Source organism: Aegilops tauschii, chromosome 4, assembly GCF_002575655.3.
Source record: "Aegilops tauschii subsp. strangulata cultivar AL8/78 chromosome 4, Aet v6.0, whole genome shotgun sequence".
NCBI lineage: Eukaryota > Viridiplantae > Streptophyta > Magnoliopsida > Poales > Poaceae > Aegilops > Aegilops tauschii.
This window is the reverse complement of record NC_053038.3, coordinates 204,693,285-204,712,177: the sequence shown is the minus strand read 5'-3', so window position 1 is coordinate 204,712,177 and position 18,893 is coordinate 204,693,285. Positions and strand designations below refer to the sequence as shown.

At 43.9% G+C, this 18,893-nt stretch overlaps 1 protein-coding gene across 1 annotated transcript; it reads left to right on the top strand.

Annotated features, from left to right (window-relative positions):
- Positions 1-10,839: 10,839 nt before the first annotated feature.
- Positions 10,840-17,964, top strand: LOC109742124 (uncharacterized). The gene is made up of 3 exons (XM_020301197.1): positions 10,840-10,962; positions 11,043-11,264; positions 17,899-17,964. Exons 1-3 carry the CDS (start codon positions 10,840-10,842, stop codon positions 17,962-17,964), a joined length of 411 nt encoding a protein of 136 aa, XP_020156786.1.
- Positions 17,965-18,893: the final 929 nt, after the last annotated feature.

Genomic DNA, 18,893 nt, shown 5'->3' with positions numbered 1-18,893 from the left:
CTACACGTCCATCGCCGACATCAGCTAGCGGCCGGCAACACAGCCAGCCTCCAGAATGAATAGTTGTCCTCGCCGGCAACACAGCCGGCCTCCAAAATGAATGGTTTTCTCGCCGGCACACAGCCAGCAGCCCAGCGGGTGGGCGACACCCATGCCAGCCTCCAAAAAGAACGGCCACGGCCAATCGGACGACCTAGTTCATGCCTTCGGCGTCGAGCATCTCCTTCTGCCTGGCCTCGAACCAGGTGATAGAGGCAAAGGTGTCCCGTCTTTCGATGAGATGATGGATATCGCTTTGGTGAAAGTCGACTTTGACGATCCGACTACGAACGTGCGAGGACGTCGCGCCTTAGCAATCGCTAAACCAACTCCGAGAGGTTATCGACCACGCCGGAGCACGATCAACCTGACCACGAGGGTCTGTTTCCTGCGAGCAAACGAAGAACAAGCAAGAAACTGAGATTGCAATCTGGATATTGCGAATATAAGATGAAAGCTTTATTGATCAAGGTGGAGTTCTGTGACGCCTTTGTCTGGTCGCTGAACACAAACGAAGTACGCGAAGTTGCAGCTATGGCGAACTTTTAATCTAAACAAAACCCAAAGTCTAAACGACGCCCTAAGGGCTGTATATATGGAGGAAGAGGGGGGGAATTTCGTGGCCCTTGAGGAAGGGGTCCAAAACCAACCCTATCTCTTGTTTCCCCACACATACGGACTCTAAAAACAGCCTATACTTATGTATTTCGAAATTACATGGGCCTGACCCAATAATAAGGTGACGCAACACCTAGAATAGCCTCTGGACGAAAGTTATGAAGTAGCATCTTGTATATTTCGTCCAAGGCTTCATGCACGCATTATGGTGGCTTCAACGTCCTGAAATCATCACTTGTAACTCCGTTCTTGTTCCCCATGCGCATGCCATCATCTCCATGCTTGTTCTTGCTCCAATGTTCATCCTTCTCAAAGCTAGGCCCTTCATTTGTAAGCAAAACAAATGTATCCAATTTAGGCAGCATCATATTCTCATGAACATTAGAATCATTACCAAGAAACGAAAGTACCTGGTAATTTAATTGGCGTGCGCGAGCTCTAGTAATTGGTCCAGTATGTATAGCAGCAGGGGCTGTGGGTGTAACAATGGTATTGATGTCCTCATCATCCTCCCCTTCTTGAAATGAAGTCGTCCTCGACGGAAGCTCATCTTCCTCACCCAAATAAGGCTTCAAATCTGCAATGTTAAAAGTGGGACTAACCCCAAAATCTGCAGGCAGCTCAAGTTTATATGCATTATCATTTATTTTCTCTAACACCTTAAAAGGACCATCAGCACGTGGCATTAGCTTTGATTTGCGCAAATCAGGAAATCTATCCTTACGCAAATGTAACGAAACAAGATCTCCAGGTGCAAACACAACATGTTTTCTACCCTTATCTCCAGCAAGTTTATATTTAGCATTCATACGCTCAATGTTTTCCTTAGTTAACTCATGCATTTTTAAGATCAATTCAGCACGTTGTTTAGCATCAAAATTAACCTTCTCCGAAGATGGAAGAGGCAACAAATCAATAGGTGCACGAGGTAGGAAACCATACACAATTTCAAAAGGGCACATCTTAGTAGTAGAATGCAATGAACGATTATAAGCGAACTCAATATGAGGCAAGCATTCTTCCCACATTTTCTTATTATTCTTGAAAAACAGCCCTAAGCATAGTAGACAATGTTCTATTGACTACTTCAGTTTGTCCATCAGTTTGGGGGTGACAAGTAGTACTAAAAAGCAGTTTAGTCCCCAACTTAGCCCATAAACATCTCCAAAAGTGGCTAAGAAATTTAGTATCACGATCGGAAACAATAGTATTTGGCACACCATGCAAGCGAATAATTTCACGAAAGAACAAATCAGCAACATTAACAGCATCATCGCTTTTATGACATGGTATAAAGTGTGCCATTTTCGAGAATCTATCCACGACAACAAATATGCTATCCCTCCCCTTCTTTGTTCGAGGTAAACCTAAAACAAAGTCCATAGATATATCCTCCCAAGGAACACTAGGTACAGGCAAAGGCATATATAAACCATGAGGATTGAGTCGTGACTTAGCTTTTTGACATGTAGTGCAGCGAGCAACAAAACGCTCAACATCCCGTCTCATCTTTGGCCAAAAGAAATGTGTAGCAAGTACGTCCTCCGTCTTCTTCACGCCAAAGTGTCCCATTAATCCTCCTCCATGCGCCTCCTGCAACAACAAAAGACGAAGAGAGCTAGCTGGAATGCATAGCTTGTTAGCACGGAACACAAATCCATCATTAACGACAAACTTGTTCCAGGTTCTTCCTTCTTTACAATTCTGCAAAACATCTTTAAAATCAGCATCATGCACATATTGATCTTTGATGGTCTCCAAACCAAATATTTTGAAGTCAAGTTGTGAAAGCATAGTATAGCGACGAGACAATGCATCAGCAATAACATTTTCTTTACCCTTCTTGTGTTTAATGACATAAGGGAAAGTTTAATGAATTCAACCCATTTAGCATGTCTACGATTCAGTTTAGCTTGACTTTTAATATGTTTCAAAGATTCATGATCAGAATGTATAACAAATTCTTTGGGCCATAAATAATGTTGCCATGTTTCTAAAGTCTGAACAAGAGCATATAGTTCTTTATCATAAGTAGAATAATTTAGACTAGGCCCACTCAATTTTTCAGAAAAGTATGCAACAGGTTTGCCATCTTGTAATAACACACCTCCTAATCCAATGCCACTAGCATCACATTCAAGCTCAAAAGTCTTATTAAAATCAGGAAGTTGGAGTAAAGGAGCATGTGTCAACTTATCTTTCAATACCGTGAAGGCTTCTTCCTGTGCGGTACCCCAAACAAAAGGCACATCCTTCTTTGTAAGCTCGTTGAGAGGTGCAGCAATGGTGCTAAAATCTCTCACAAAACGCCTATAGAAACCAGCGAGTCCAAGAAAACTCCGCACTTGTGTGACCGTTTTGGGCTGCGGCCAACTCTCAATAGCTTCAATCTTGGCTTTATCAACTTCAATTCCCTGTGGAGTAACAACATAGCCAAGAAAAGATACTCGGTCGGTGCAAAAGGTGCACTTCCCAAGGTTACCAAACAAACGTGCATCACGTAGAGCAATAAAAACAGCACGTAAATGTTCCAAATGTTCTTCCAAAGATTTGCTATAAATCAGTATATCATCAAAATAGACTACCACAAATCGTCCAATGAAAGCACGTAAAACTTCGTTCATTAGTCTCATGAAAGTACTAGGTGCATTAGTTAACCCAAAAGGAATGACTAACCAGTCATATAAACCAAACTTAGTTTTAAATGCAGTTTTCCATTCATCTCCCAATTTCATACGAATTTGATGGTATCCACTACGCAAATCAACTTTGGAGAATATTGTAGAGCCACTCAATTCATCAAGCATATCATCTAGCCTAGGAATAGGATGACGATAACGAATAGTAATATTATTAATGCCTCTACAATCAACACACATACGCGACGTACCATCCTTTTTAGGCACTAGTATAATAGGAACAGCACAAGGACTAAGAGATTCGCGTGTATAACCTTTGTCGAGCAGCTCCTGTACTTGACGCATAATCTCCTTCGTCTCCTCTGGATTGGTACGGTATGGTGCACGGTTGGGTAGCGATGCACCGGGAATTAAATCAATTTGATGCTCAATCCCTCGAATAGGTGGTAATCCCGGTGGCACGTCTTGTGGGAAGACGTCAGCGAACTCCTGCAAAATGTTAGTGACACCAGGGGGCAAAGAGGAAGGCACGTCCTCGAATGAAAATAATGCCTCTTTGCACACAAAAGCATAGCAAACAAATTTGCTGAAATCTAGTTCATCAATATCAGATTTTGTGGCAAGTAAACATGCACTTTTCAATTTAATTTCAGAAACAACACTAGATGGTTTATTATTAGGTTTCATTTGTTGCTCAAATTCCTTTGCCACAATCTGATTTTCACTCTTATTTTTCTCCTGTTTTGCTTTATTAGCTCTATTAATGTCATCTTTCAAAATGGAATCAGGAGTCATAGGAAGCAAAGTAATATTTTTATCCTTATGAACAAGAGTATACTGATTGTTTCTACCATGGTGTACAGAATTTTTATCAAATTGCCATGGTCTACCTAGTAATAAGGAACATGCTTGCATGGGTACCACATCACAATCAACATAATCAGCATATGTAGAGATACTAAAATGCACACGAACAGTACGTGTTACCTTAACCTTGCCGCTGTTGTTGAACCATTGGATGTAGTAAGGATGTGGATGTGGTCTTGTGGTGAGAGATAGCTTCTCCACCATCTCCATGCTAGCCAAGTTGTTACAGCTCCCTCCATCTATGATGACGCGAACAGAACGTTCCTTCATAACTCCCTTTGTATGGAACAAATTATGCCTCTGATTTTGCTCTGCTTGTGTGACCTGCACACTCAAAACACGTTGAGCAACTAAACATTCATACCTGTCAGCGTCTTCAGGAGCCATGTAGTGCGTCTCATTTTCAGAATCATCTCCACCATGTTCTTCACGGGTAATAAGAGCCAAAGTCTCCTCATCATAGTCACTAGCGGACTCATACCCACCATCCTCAGTAGCAATCATTACACGCTGAGATTTGCATTCTCTCGCAAAATGTCCTCTTCCCTTACAACGACGACAAATAATATCACTTGTGTGCCCTGTCGATGCCATGGAAGAAGAAGAGCTCTGCGCAGGCCCGGCAGGTGTGCTCTTGGCAGAGAGTGGTGGTTGTGCCTGCTTTCTTGTATCATGGCTGGAGGTGGCACCTGATGGAGGTGATGGTGAAGTGGAAGTAGAAGATGCACGCGGTGTCCATGATGAAGATCGACCTGCAGAAAAGTTAGTTCGCGCCAATGGCTGTCGATCCTGCACTTCACGTTCAGCTTTACAAGCAAGATGGAATAAACGAGTGATATTATTATAATCCTTATACTCTAGAATGGTCTGAATCTCTTTATTTAATCCACCCATAAAACATGCAAGCATAGCTTCATTCTCCTCAACAATACCACATCTAATCATGCCAGTTTGTAATTCCTGATAATATTCTTCTACAGAATTTTTCCCTTGTCTTAAACGCTGCAATTTTTGAAGTAATTCACGTTGATAATATGGTGGAACCCAACGAGTACGCATAGCAGTTTTCAAAGCAGCCCAAGTAGCTGGAACAGGATATAATCTACAATGTTCAGACCACCAAACACATGCAAAGCTAGTGAAAGCACAAACAGCAGCAGGAACACGTCTCTCCTCAGGATATTGTAAACATGTAAATCATTGTTCAGTTTCTAACTCCCAAGTAAGATATATATCAGGAACATATCTACCCTCAAATGGTGGAATATTCAATTTCAGTTTAGGGAGATGGTCATGATCTCGTACCTGAGGTGGTGGTGCCGGCCTACCGTTGCGAATATATACCTGAGGTCGACCTGCTGGTGGTGGTGCTGGTGGCGGCACGTAGTTCTGATTTTGATCAACCTCATCCTCATAATCGCCCGCATAATCGTCATCCTCCTCAGCCGCCGCAGGAGCAGGAGCCAAAGAAGCATCAACAGTAGGTGCAGCAGCACCCGAATTTTGACCAATCTCAATTGGAACGCGCTGTGCCCGTCCCACTTGATTTGGAAGGCGGCGTTGGAGATGTGGTTTTTGTTGTTGTAGAGGTGCAACATGTGCAGCCGGTGGTGGTTGGGGAAGACGCTTGAGTAATTCAGTAAACTTGTTATCCAGCTTTGTCTCGAACGACTTCTCCACGGCATCTATCTTCTCCATAGCCTCTTCAAATCTGTTTAGCACATCTCCCACCTGGCCACTCATCATTTGCTGAAATTTATCATGCAACTCCTTGTTCGTCATGTTCTCCCAATCAGTCTCATCGGCGTGTGAACCTGCCATGGTTAGCAGCAATAGAAACACAAAAGAATATGATCCTGCAGACTACTAGAAGTGGTGGTGATGGTGGTGTGTCACAAAACCTTCAAGCGAATCTCAAATTCTTACCAGTTCTTACCCAGCAGCAGGTGGTGATCGGCAACCGTTGTAGTCAAAAACTCTCAAAGCTTGGATATAGCGATTACCAGGGAGAGTCAAACGCACGATGTAGACTTATGTGGAGCTGGGAAGGCTTATAATATGGTAGCAAAATGGTAAGCAATAATCAATTCAGAGATGCAAAGTTGAATAAATGCTCAACGACGGTACTGTGCTGGTCCTAGGCTAGACCGTGCTAGAGACGCGAGCCTAGAACACTAACAAAATCACGGCGCTGCACGTAAACAAGGGAAAAGCACACTCTGGAAAAAAAAATTTGCTCTTTTTTTTTCCGAGACCTACTCAGGCAAGGAAACACGAAACGGAAAATAGATGGATCTCTAAAACCAACCGAATATGAAAAGAACTCGGATTGGTGGTGGATATATGGCGGTAGGATATGGCAGCGGTGGTGGTATATGGTAGCGGTAGTGGTATATGGATACGGATCGGTGGTGGTATATAGATACGGATGCAGAGCGGTGGCGGATGAGCAATGGTGGTAGATGGCAAGGCGATGATGATGGTGCGGCGGCGGCGTGACAACTTATGACCAGAACTCGAAACTCTAAAAGACTAGACTCTAAGACCAGCAACTTGACACGACGATGCAACCGCAAATTCAACAAAGCAAAAACCCTAAAAAGATTATGCAAAGGCTCAGATTGGTTCGGATATGATGAACTAACCCTAATTTTTTGTGTGGCTTTTTCGTGGACTGTAGGTATGAAGAACAGACTCGATCTAAACTACGAAAAACTGTAAAATCTCACCGAGCAACCTGGCTCTGATACCACTTGATAGAGGCAAAGGTGTCCCGTCTTTCGATGAGATGATGGATATCGCTTTGGTGGAAGTCGACTTTGACGATCCGACTACGAACGTGCGAGGACGTCGCGCCTTAGCAATCGCTAAACCAACTCCGAGAGGTTATCGACCACGCCGGAGCACGATCAACCTGACCACGAGGGTCTGTTTCCTGCGAGCAAACGAAGAACAAGCAAGAAACTGAGATTGCAATCTGGATATTGCGAATATAAGATGAAAGCTTTATTGATCAAGGTGGAGTTCTGTGACGCCTTTGTCTGGTCGCTGAACACAAACGAAGTACGCGAAGTTGCAGCTATGGCGAACTTTTAATCTAAACAAAACCCAAAGTCTAAACGACGCCCTAAGGGCTGTATATATGGAGGAAGAGGGGGGAATTTCGTGGCCCTTGAGGAAGGGGTCCGAAACCAACCCTATCTCTTGTTTCCCCACACATACGGACTCTAAAAACAGCCTATACTTATGTATTTCGAAATTACATGGGCCTGGCCCAATAATAAGGTGACGCATCACCTAGAATAGCCTCTGGACGAAAGTTATGAAGTAGCATCTTGTATATTTCGTCCAAGGCTTCATGCACGCATTATGGTGGCTTCAACGTCCTGAAATCATCACTTGTAACTCCGTTCTTGTTCCCCATGCGCATGCCATCATCTCCATGCTTGTTCTTGCTCCAATGTTCATCCTTCTCAAAGCTAGGCCCTTCATTTGTAAGCAAAACAAATGTATCCAATTTAGGCAGCATCATATTCTCATGAACATTAGAATCATTACCAAGAAACGAAAGTACCTGGTAATTTAATTGGCGTGCGCGAGCTCTAGTAATTGGTCCAGTATGTATAGCAGCAGGGGCTGTGGGTGTAACAATGGTATTGATGTCCTCATCACCAGGCCCTCATCTTCTCGCTCTTCTTCGACAAGTCCACACTCATGATCGCCAGGGCCACCTCCTTCGCATTGGTGGCGGCATTGGTGGCCTTGATGTCGAGCTGCCTCTGCCTGGCCTTGACGTTATCGGCCTTGATGTCGAGCTGCCTTTGCCGGGCCACCTCCTCCATGTCGAGCTGCCTTTGCCGGGCCGCCTCCTCCATGCCGATCTTCCTCCTCTTGGCCGCCTCCTCCATCTCAAGCTTCTTTCTTTGAAGGTCTAGGTATTGCTTCATTTGCTCGTCCTTGCTTTGTCGCTTCTTCTTGTCCCTCACATCCTTTTGAGATAGCATGCCATGCAAAGTGTCATGCAATGCCATGGATGATGCATCACGTATGTCGTCAACCTTGGAGTTGGTCTTGCCCCTCGGCCTCTTCAACGCCTCGCCGTCTCCACCTCCGGCGAACTTGGTCGTCTTCAAGCCTCTCTTCCTTTGAAGTTCACGGTATTGGTCCTTGAATTTAGGGCAATTGTTGATGATCATCCAACAATGCGTAAGAGTGAATGGCTTGTCATTGTACCGGGCCTTGAATGCCTCCAAAGATTAAAATACCTACACCACATGATCAACAACAATTGAACATGCAAACATATACAAGGCCGAAGTCTCATGGCCGTAGCAAGGAAAGGACTAGGAAGAGGAGAGCATGCCATGTCCCCAACGCCGAGACCACTCACGGGCCGTGCTTCCACGCTCTCAAATGTGGTGCAATACTTGTTGCACTCTTGTTGGATGAACAACCACCTCTTTTGAATCGAGCCGATGCCACGGTTGCTTGTAAATTGGTAGGGCTCAAACATCTTCCTTTCATGGAATGTTTTGTGGACTCTCATCCAAAAAACAAGGCCCTTTTGTTGTGCGCCGGTCCTCAGGTCTTGGCTAATCTCCATCCAAGCTTGGCAAATCAACTTGTCCTCATCTTGTGTATATGAACCCGTGCGAATGCTCTTCCTCTTCTTTTGTGCTTCCGCTCTTTGGGTGAGCTCATCGATGAACAATGGGTCGCCACTAATATCAACGTCATTGACTTCTTCTTCATCACCATCACCTTTGACATAGATGTCATCGTCTTCATGCCACGAGTCACCATGGTTGTAGTCTGCACGGTCGTCGGCCTCTTCTTCATCAGGGACATACTGGGCGCGTCCATCCTGACTTTGGGTCTCGTCGGGGTCGTAGGCACGGCCCTCCCCACCCTCGAAGATCACGTCCTCCATGTACTGGTTGTAGAAGGGGTCGTCGACCGTTGGCATTGGTGGTGGCATTCCGTCAAACAAGAGGCGGGGGGCCGGCATGGTGCCCGTGAACGGTGCCCGTGCTTGCTTTCTTTGCATCTCGACGGACGGCCGGCCGCTGCTGCTTGACCCAGGCGTGACGTTCAGGTCGATGACGGCCGCTGGGCGAGGTGTGGATGGCGCGAACAAGCCAACGTCCGGCGACCCCGAGAAACAGGTCTGGCCGTCGTGCCTTGGCGGAGGCAAGACGGGCGACATGGGCGTGGTCCGCGACGTCGGCGACTGGCAGTGCGGAGGCCGGGCGACCGACGAGCCTGTGCTCGCCGGGCCGACGGCCGCTGCAGGGAAACCGGCCGGCCGGACCATGCCAAGCATGAGGAGGGCGTGCGCTTTGTTGACGATGTCCTCCTCGTCGACCGCGGCCTTGCGCCACGCGGCCTCCATCGCATCGCGCTCGGTGGCGAACTTGGCCGCAGCGGCATTGACCTTGACGGCCGCTCTCCGGCCCCTCCTCTTCGCCGATTTCGCGTCCAACTTGGCGATCTCCTCCGGCGTGCACTCCGACCGCGGCTTCCTTGGCGCCTTGGCTGCCTTCTTCTTCACCTTTCTCGGCGGGTCGTCGGCCAGGCCGCGGGAATTCGTCTGGGCATCGGCCATGGACGGGGGGAGAGAGGGGGCGGCGGGAGGGACGTGGGAGGGTTTGGGGAAATGGCGCCAAATGGGGCGTGGGGGGGGGGTTTGTTTCTCCCACCGACAGGCGGGCCAGGGGAGGATAAGCGCACACGTCCCGCCCGTCCGCGCGCTGTCCGTTCACCCCAGAACCGGCGCAAACTTGGGCCAGGGATGGGTCGAAAGCGGACACAAAACGGACAAAAGTCCGTTTGCGCCCGCGCGCTGGGCCGTCTGGTTCGTCCGTTTTATCCCAAACGGATGCGCGCGGACAGGATGGGGTCGCGCGGTGGAGTTGGCCTAAGTATATGACCGCAAGTTCCCTTTTCTCATCACCCGAGGGTTTATTGTTGTTGCATTCCTATTTCTAAAACCTTAACTAACTCCTCGTTGCCGGATTTCTACATGCCTACATTGTTAAAGTGATTATGCTCTATTGTGGAAACGGAATGCAATTGCATGGTTAGTATTGAACATGTATATACGTATGTAGGTCTGGGTTTGTATGCCGCACCTGTAGTGTGTCTCTCCCCTTGTATCTTAGGAGACAAGACACCGGTCGCACCCCTTGTCCCTCTATATGTGCCTAGTGCACGATCAATGAGAATATCGATGCACACAATCCCTCTCTCCCAAACTTACATGGTATCAGATACCGTATCAATCCTTTCCTAATCGCCTCTGCAACCCTAGCCGCCGTAGCCCCGGGCCGCCGCCGCCACCACCTCCCCACGCCGCTGCCCTTCCTTCCCGCAGCCGCGCCACCCACCAGCCGCCGCGCCATCCCTTTTGCCGCACCGCTGCAACCCCTCCCCAACCCTAGCTGCCGCCCCTCCTCCTCTCCACGTGCGCCGCCACCATGTCCTCCAACGCCTCAACCTACTCCAACACCTTCGCCAGGCCGGACCCCGCCGATATCTGTGACATCAACATCCATGAACGCGTTTGAACCTCGATGCCACCGACTCCACGTACTTTGCGTGGAAGACTTATTTCTCATTCCTCTTCTGCGAGAACAATCTTGTGGATCATGTTGATGGCACCGTCGAATCTCGCGTCATGGTGGGCGACTCAGAGTGGACTGCGATCGACGCTACGCTCATCCGGTGGTTCTTCACCACCATCTCCAATGACCCGTTTCACACGGTCGTGAGCGATGGTGGTGACGCCCGCGCCGTGTGGGTCAAGCTCAACGGCCTCTTCACCGACAACAAGCTTCAACGTCGCGTTTTCTGCAGTAGGAATTTTTTTATTGTCATCAGGATGAACAGTCCATCGATGACTACTGCCGCCGCCTGAAGACGTTGGCGCATGAACTCCGTGACATCGGCGCCAAGGTTGATGACGACCTCCTCCTCAGCTCGCTCACCGCTGGCCTCAACAAGGACTTCACCAACGCCGCCGCCAACCTCACCTTGATGCCGAAGCCCTCCTTCCCCAAGTTTGTGGAGTACTTGCGGTTGGAGGAGTGCCGGATGAAGGGGGTGAAGAAGCGCGTGCAGCACCATGCCCTATTAATTGCAACAATGACGAAAACTATGTTTGTCAACTCTCAACAACTTTTATTCATCATACTCTTTATATGTGAAGTCATTACTCTCCATAAGGTCAATATATGATATTTTTATTTCCTTATATTCTTTGTTTTATTTAATTCCCTTAAGATCATAGCAAAATAGGAAAGCCCCCAACTCAACACTACACTTTATTTTATATAACTCACGGACTCGATTACATAGATAGAGATCAAAACGGAACTCAAAGCTAGATCATACTAAAAACTTTATTCTACTAGATCAAGATATAACCAAAAGGATTGAACTAAGAAAAACAATAAAGGTAAAAGTGTGATGTGATACAATACCGGGGCACCTCCCCCAAGCTTGGCAGTTGCCAAGGGGAGTGCCCATACCCATGTATTTATGTCTCTTTCTTCGGAGGTGGTGATGATGGAGTTGTTGATGAATCCATTAGCTTCATTAATGCACCTTTCAGAAGTTGAAGTTCTTGGAGCACACGTTGGAGCATATTTGCATTCTTCTGAATGCTTATTTTCAGGCCCCCAAGAGCTCTTCCCTGCATTGCTTTCACTTGGACGGGATATGTCCCAATTGGAGGGTATATGTGTATGAGGGGTGTTCTCGACTCCGTAATTATGAACCAAATTATGAAAGTTGTTCCGATGTAACCTGTGTAAGGGTCTCCTAGGGGGAATCCCTTCTCGAACCTCTTGGTCTTCATGGTTGTTTGTGGTTCCTATTACTTGATGGGGACTTAGAATAGCGGAGATGCCCGCCAGAGTACCCCTCTCCGTTGCCGGAGGTTGTTCCTCAAGCGAATCCCCCTTCATACTCCTCCATCATGGCTCCCTCGGCATACTCCCTTCTAAGTTCCATCTACATCAACCAAGCATCACCGTCCGCGTTGTTGCAGAAGGGGGACAACATGATGCCTGGCATCGAAAACTCTGGCAGAAAACAGCTCAAAAGGAAAACATGGGATATTGCCGTGGTACGGTGGTCAAAACATATGGGAGATTATATAATGAATTTTTACCGACCAAAAGAAGTACTGTGCAAGAAAACGGAGTTCGGAGGGCACACGAGGTGGCCACAAGGCACGGGGGCGCGCCCAGGGGGGTAGGGCGCACCCTCCACCCTCGTGGATGCCTCGTGCGCTCTTCAGACTACTTTTTATTTTCCTAAATTTTTTAAATATTCCAAAACAGAGAAAAATTGCTATTGGAAACATTTTGGAGCCGGTTTACTTACCACATACCTATTCCTTTTCGGAGTCTGAAACATTCTAGAAAGTGTCCCTTATGTACTCCTCCGGTGTTACGGTGTCAATTATATTGGTCTCAACATTTATGGGAGTACCTGAGATATAATGTTTGATTCTCTGACCGTTTACCACCTTTGGATTTGTGCCTTTGGCGTTGTTGTTTTTTATGGCACTGGAACGATAGACCTCCTTGATAACGTAAGGACCTTCCCATTTAGAGAGAAGTTTTCCTGCAAAAAATCTTAAACGAGAGTTGCATAGCAAAACATGATCACCTACATTAAACTCATACTTTCGTATCCTCTTGTCATGCCATCTTTTAACTTTTTCTTTAAACAACTTGGCATTCTCATAGGCTTGGGTTCTCCATTCATCAAGCGAGCTAATGTCAAATAACCTCATCTCACCGGCAAGTTTGAAGTCATAATTGAGCTCTTTAATAGCCCATATGCCTTATGTTCTAGTTCGAGAGGTAAGTGACAAGCCTTTCCATAAACCATTTTATATGGAGACATACCCATAGGGTTCTTATAAGCAGTTCTATAAGCCCATAATGCATCATCAAGTTTCTAGGCCAATTCTTCCTAGATCTATTAACAGTCTTTTGCAAAATCAATTTAATCTCTCTATTGCTCAATTCTACTTAACCACTAGACTGAGGATGATATGGAGATGCAATTCTATGGTTAACATCATATTTAGCAAGCATTTTACGGAAAGCACCATGAATAAAATGTGAACCACCATCAGTCATTAAATATCTAGGGACCCCAAACCTGGAAAAATAACTTCTTTAAGCATCTTAATAGAAGTGTTATGATCAGCACTTCTAGTTGGAATAGCTTCGACCCACTTAGTAACGTAATCAACAGCAACTAAAATATGTGTATACCCATTAGAGGAAGGAAAAGGTCCCATATAATAAAAGCCCCAAACATCAAATGGTTCAATAACAAGTGAACAATTCATAGGAATTTCCTGACGTCTACTAATATTGCCAATTCTTTGGCATTCATCACAAGACAAGACAAACTTACGAGCTTCCTTGAAGAGAGTAGGCCAATAAAAACCAGATTGCAATACCTTGTGTGCAGTTCTATCTCCAGCATGGTGTCCTCCTAAGACTCGGAGTGGCACTTGCATAGGATCTGTTCTTGTTCATGCTCAGGTACACAACGTCTAATAACACCATCTACTCATTCTTTATAAAGGTGTGGGTCATCCCAAAAGTAATGTCTCAAATCATAGAAAAACTTTTTCTTTTGCTGGTATGTGAAACTAGGAGATATAAATTTAGCAACAATGTAATTAGCATAATCAGCATACCATGGAGTATTACTAGAAGCATTTGTGACAACTAATTGTTCATCACGGAGGCTATCATCAATGGGCAGTGGGTCATCAGGAACATTTTCTAACCTAGACAAGTTGTCTGCAACGGGTTTCACAGCTCCCTTTCTATCAATAATATGCAAATCAAATTCTTGTAGCAAGAGAACCCATCTAATAAGTCTAGGTTTAGCATCTTTCTTTTCCGTAAGATATTTAATAGCAGCATGATCCGTGTGAACAGTTACTTTGGAATCAACAATATAAGATCTGAACTTATCACAAGCAAAAACAACTGCTAAAAATTCTTTTTCAGTAGTAGCATAATTTCTCTGGGCACTGTCTAGAGTTTTACTAGCATACTAGCATAATGAATAACATTTAATTTCTTATCAACTCTTTGCCCTAGAATAGCACCAACATCATAATCACTAGCATCGCACATAATTTGAAAGGGTAAATTCCAATCAGGTGGTTGAACAATAGGTGCAAAAATTAAGGCTTTCTGAAGTATTTCGAATGCTTCTACACAATTGTCATCAAAAACAAAAGGAACATATTTTTGCAAGAGATTAGTAAGAGGCCTAGAAATTTTAGACAATTCTTTAATAAACCTCCTATACAAACCAACATGACCAAGGAAACTTCTTATACCTTTGATATCTTTAGGACACGACATCTTTTCAATAGCATCTACTTTAGCTTTATCCACTTCAATACCTGTTTCAGAAATTTTATGCCCCAAGACAATACCTTGACTAACCATAAAGTGGCACTTATCCCAATTCAAGACAAGATTAGTTTCTTCACATCTCTACAAAACTCGATCAAGGTTGCTTAAGAAATCATCAAAAGAAGTTCCGTAAACGGAGAAATCATCCATGAAAACCTCAACAATCTTTTCACAAAAAATAGAGAATATAGCAGTCATACATCTTTTAAAGGTAGCACGTGCATTGCATAAACCAAAAGGCATACGTCTATAAGCAAAGGTATCGAAAGGGCAAGTAAAAGTGGTATTTTTCTGGTCATCTTTTGACACAGGTATTTGAGAAAAAACAGAATTACCATCTAGAAAGAAAAAATGTGTATGTTTGGATGGTCTTTCTAGCATTTGATCAATAAAAGGTAGAGGGTAATGATCTTTTCTAGTAGCTTTATTCAATTTGCGAAAATTAATTACCATTTTATAACCTGTAACAATTCTTTGTGGAATCAATTCATTCTTATATTAGGAACAACAGTAATACCTCCCTTCTCAGGAACATAATGAACGGGACTTCCCCATCTACTATCAGCAATAGGGTAAATTATACCTGCCTCCAGAAGCTTTAATATTTCATTTCTTACCACTTCTTCCATCTTAGGATTTAACCGTCGTTGGCGACCAACAACTGGTTTAGCATCATGCTCCAAATTAACTTTGTGCTGACATAGAGTGGGACTAATGCCCTTAAGATCATCAAGAGTATATCCAATATCGGCAGTGTGCTTCTTCAGAGTTTTCCATAATTTCTTTTCTTCATGCTCTGAAAGGTTAGCACTAATAATAACAGGATATATCTTGTTTTCATCGAGATAAGCATATTTCAAAGTATCAGGTAATTGTTTAAGCTCAAACAAGGGATCTCCCTTGGGTGGAGGAGGATCCCCAAGGATTTCAACAGGCAAATTGTGTTTCAAAATAGGCCCTTTATTAAAGAATATTTCATCTATTCCCCTTCTATATTTCATGATCATATCATTTCATGGTCTAGAAAATATTGTTCTAAAGGATCAGTAGGAGGCACGACAATAGAAGCAAGACCAATAATTTCATCCTTACTAGGCAATTCTTTATCATGGGGTTGTCTACGAAATTTTGAGAAATTAAAATCATGAGACATATCCCCTAAACCAACAATAACAATATCTTTCTCGCAGTCTATCTTAGCATTAACAGTATTCAAGAAAGGTCTACCAAATATAATGGGACACAAATCATCTTGTGGGGAACCAAGAACAAGAAAATCAGTAGGGTATTTTATTTTCCCACACAAGACTTCAACATCTCTAACAATCCCCATTGGTGATATAGTATCTCTATTGGCAAGCTTAATAGTAACATCAATATCTTCTATCTCAGCAGGTGCAATATCATTCGTAATTTCTGGGTACAAGGTATAAGGAATTGCACTCACACTAGCACCCACATCACATAAGCCATGATAACAATGATCTCCAATTTTAACAGAAACAATAGGCATGCCAACAACAGGTCTATGTTTATCTTTAATATTACGTTTAGCAATTCTAGCAGCTTCATCACAGAAATAAATAACATGCCCATCAATCTTATCAACCAAGAAATCTTTAACCATAGCAATACTAGGTTCAACTTTAATTTGTTCAGGGGGTGTACGTGTTCTAGTATAACTCTTACGAACCACAGTTGAAGCTTTAGCATGATCCTTTATTCTAACAGGAAAAGGTGGTTTCTCAATATAAGCAGTAGGAACAATAGGATCAACATTATAAGTAATAGTTTCTTCTTCAACTTCAATAGGTTCTACTACTTTAACTTCAATGGGAGGATGATATTTAAACCACTTCTCCTTAGGGAGATCAACATGAGTAGCCAAAGATTCACAGAAAGAAGCTACTATCTCAGAGTCAAGTCCATATTTAGTGCTAAAATCAGGAAAAGCATCGGTATCCATAAAAGATTTAACACAATCAAACTTAAGGTTTATACCTGACTCCTTACCTTCGGGGAGTTCCCAATCTTTAGAGTTGTGTTTAATTCTTTCCAATAAATCCCATTTGAATTCGATATCCTTCTTCATAAAAGAACAAGTACAAGAAGTATCGAGCATAGATCGATCATTATGAGAAAGCCGAGCATAAAAATTCTGAATAATAATTTCTCTTGAGAGCTCATGATTGGGGCATGAATATAACATTGACTTAAGCCTCCCCCAAGCTTGAGTGATACTTTCTCCTTCACGAGGCCAAAAATTATATATATAATTCTGATCAAGATGAACCAGATGCATAGGATAAAACTTCTGATGAAATTCCAATTTCAACCGGTTGTTGTTCCAAGATCCAATATCATCACATAGCCTATACCATGTCAATGCCTTTCCCTTCAAACATAACGGGAAGACCTTCTTCTTGACAACTTCCTCGGGCATACCTGCAAGCTTAAATAATCCAGAAACTTCATCCACATAGATTAGGTGCATATCAGGATGTAATGTTCCATCTCCTGCATAAGGATTATCTATCAGTTTTTCTATCATACCCGAAGTTATTTACCACTTCTCACTTTTACCCATATTGCCATGTTCACTTTGCATGATATGCTCATTTCTATACCCTCTCCATGCATTTGTGACCCATGCCTTGCATCTCACATGGCACTTGATTCTGTGACTTGTATGTGTATTTGCATGGTTGGTGGATATATTGCGTGTTATCACCATGTTTGTTTTGTGCCCGATGCCTATGATGATCCTTTGATCATATCTTGTTTTCATGCTTGTCCTATGTCATGCGCATTACATATGCCTGTTATTTGCCCACATGACATGCTTGCCATGATTTCCTCTAGTATGTTGCATCTTCACACTACTAGTTTGCATGACGTGATTGATAAGCTTGCCTATGTTACATCACCGATGATTCATACTTGATCGTTTCATGCGGTTGATGACATCCATTTCCATGCTTGTCACATGATCGACTTGATTGCCTCACATATGATGAACAATTGCTCTTTCCATTGTGTTGAGTGCCACAATATCTTCACAACACCATATGCACATTATGCTTGGATTGTCTTGCCCCATGTGTTTAGACACTTCATTTTATGTGGTGTTGTGAATGATTCATATGCTTACATGACATGACACAATCTTTTGTCACACCATATGATATGCATGATGACAACACTTCTTTGGTGAATCACCACCTGAATGCTTGGTTTTGAACTAACGCTAACCACATTTGTTTTTCCAACAGTTTGTTGTTCTTGCTCCTTTTGAAGGAATCACGAGCCGGTGCGACATTGGAGAGTACCCACTTTGATCTTCAAGACTATGAGTACTTGGTGAACATTCACTTCTACACGTGTAAAGAATTACTGGAGGGGGACCCACCAGGCAGCCACAAGCCTGGGGGGTGTTCCCTACCCTCTAGGGCGCTCACCCCGAGCTTGTGGGGCCCATAGCAGGCCTCTGGAGCCTGTCTTCTGCTGTATGATGCCATTTTACCTAGAAAAGAATCAAGATGAAGGTTTGGGGACGAAACGCCGTCGTCTCAAGGCGGAACCTGGAAGTAGCACTTTTGCTCTCCGGCAGAGTGACTCCGCTGGTGGAACCTCCCTCCGGGAGGGGGAAATCGAAGCCATCGTGATCACCAACAATCCTCTCATCATGGGAGGACCAATCTTCATTAACATCTACATCAACACCATCTCATCTCAAACCCTAGTTCCTCTTTTGTATTCAATCTTTGTCTCAAAACCTCAGATTGGTAGATGTGGTTTGCTAGTAGTGTTGATTACGTCATGTAGTTGATGTTAGTTCATTTATTTGGTGGAAGATTATATGTTCAGATCCTTAATGATATTCAATACCCCTCTGATCTTGAACATGAATACAATTTGTGAGTAGTAACTTTTTTCTTAAGGACATGGGAGAAGTCCGGTCATAAGTAATCATGTGAATTTGGTATTTGTTCGATATTTTGATGATATGTATGTTGTTGCTTCCTTTAGTGGTGTCATGTTTATGTCGACTACATGACACTTCACCATACTTGGGCCTAAGGGAAGGCATTGTGGAGTAGTAATTAGATTATGGGTTGCTAGAGTGACCGAAAGTTAAACCCTAGTTTATGCGCTATTCCATAAGGCGCTGATTTGTCTCCATATGTTTCATGCTATCAAACTATTTGTTACAGATAATTTCAGCGCTTGTAGAAAATACCTTGCTGAAAACCGCTTGTCATTTCCT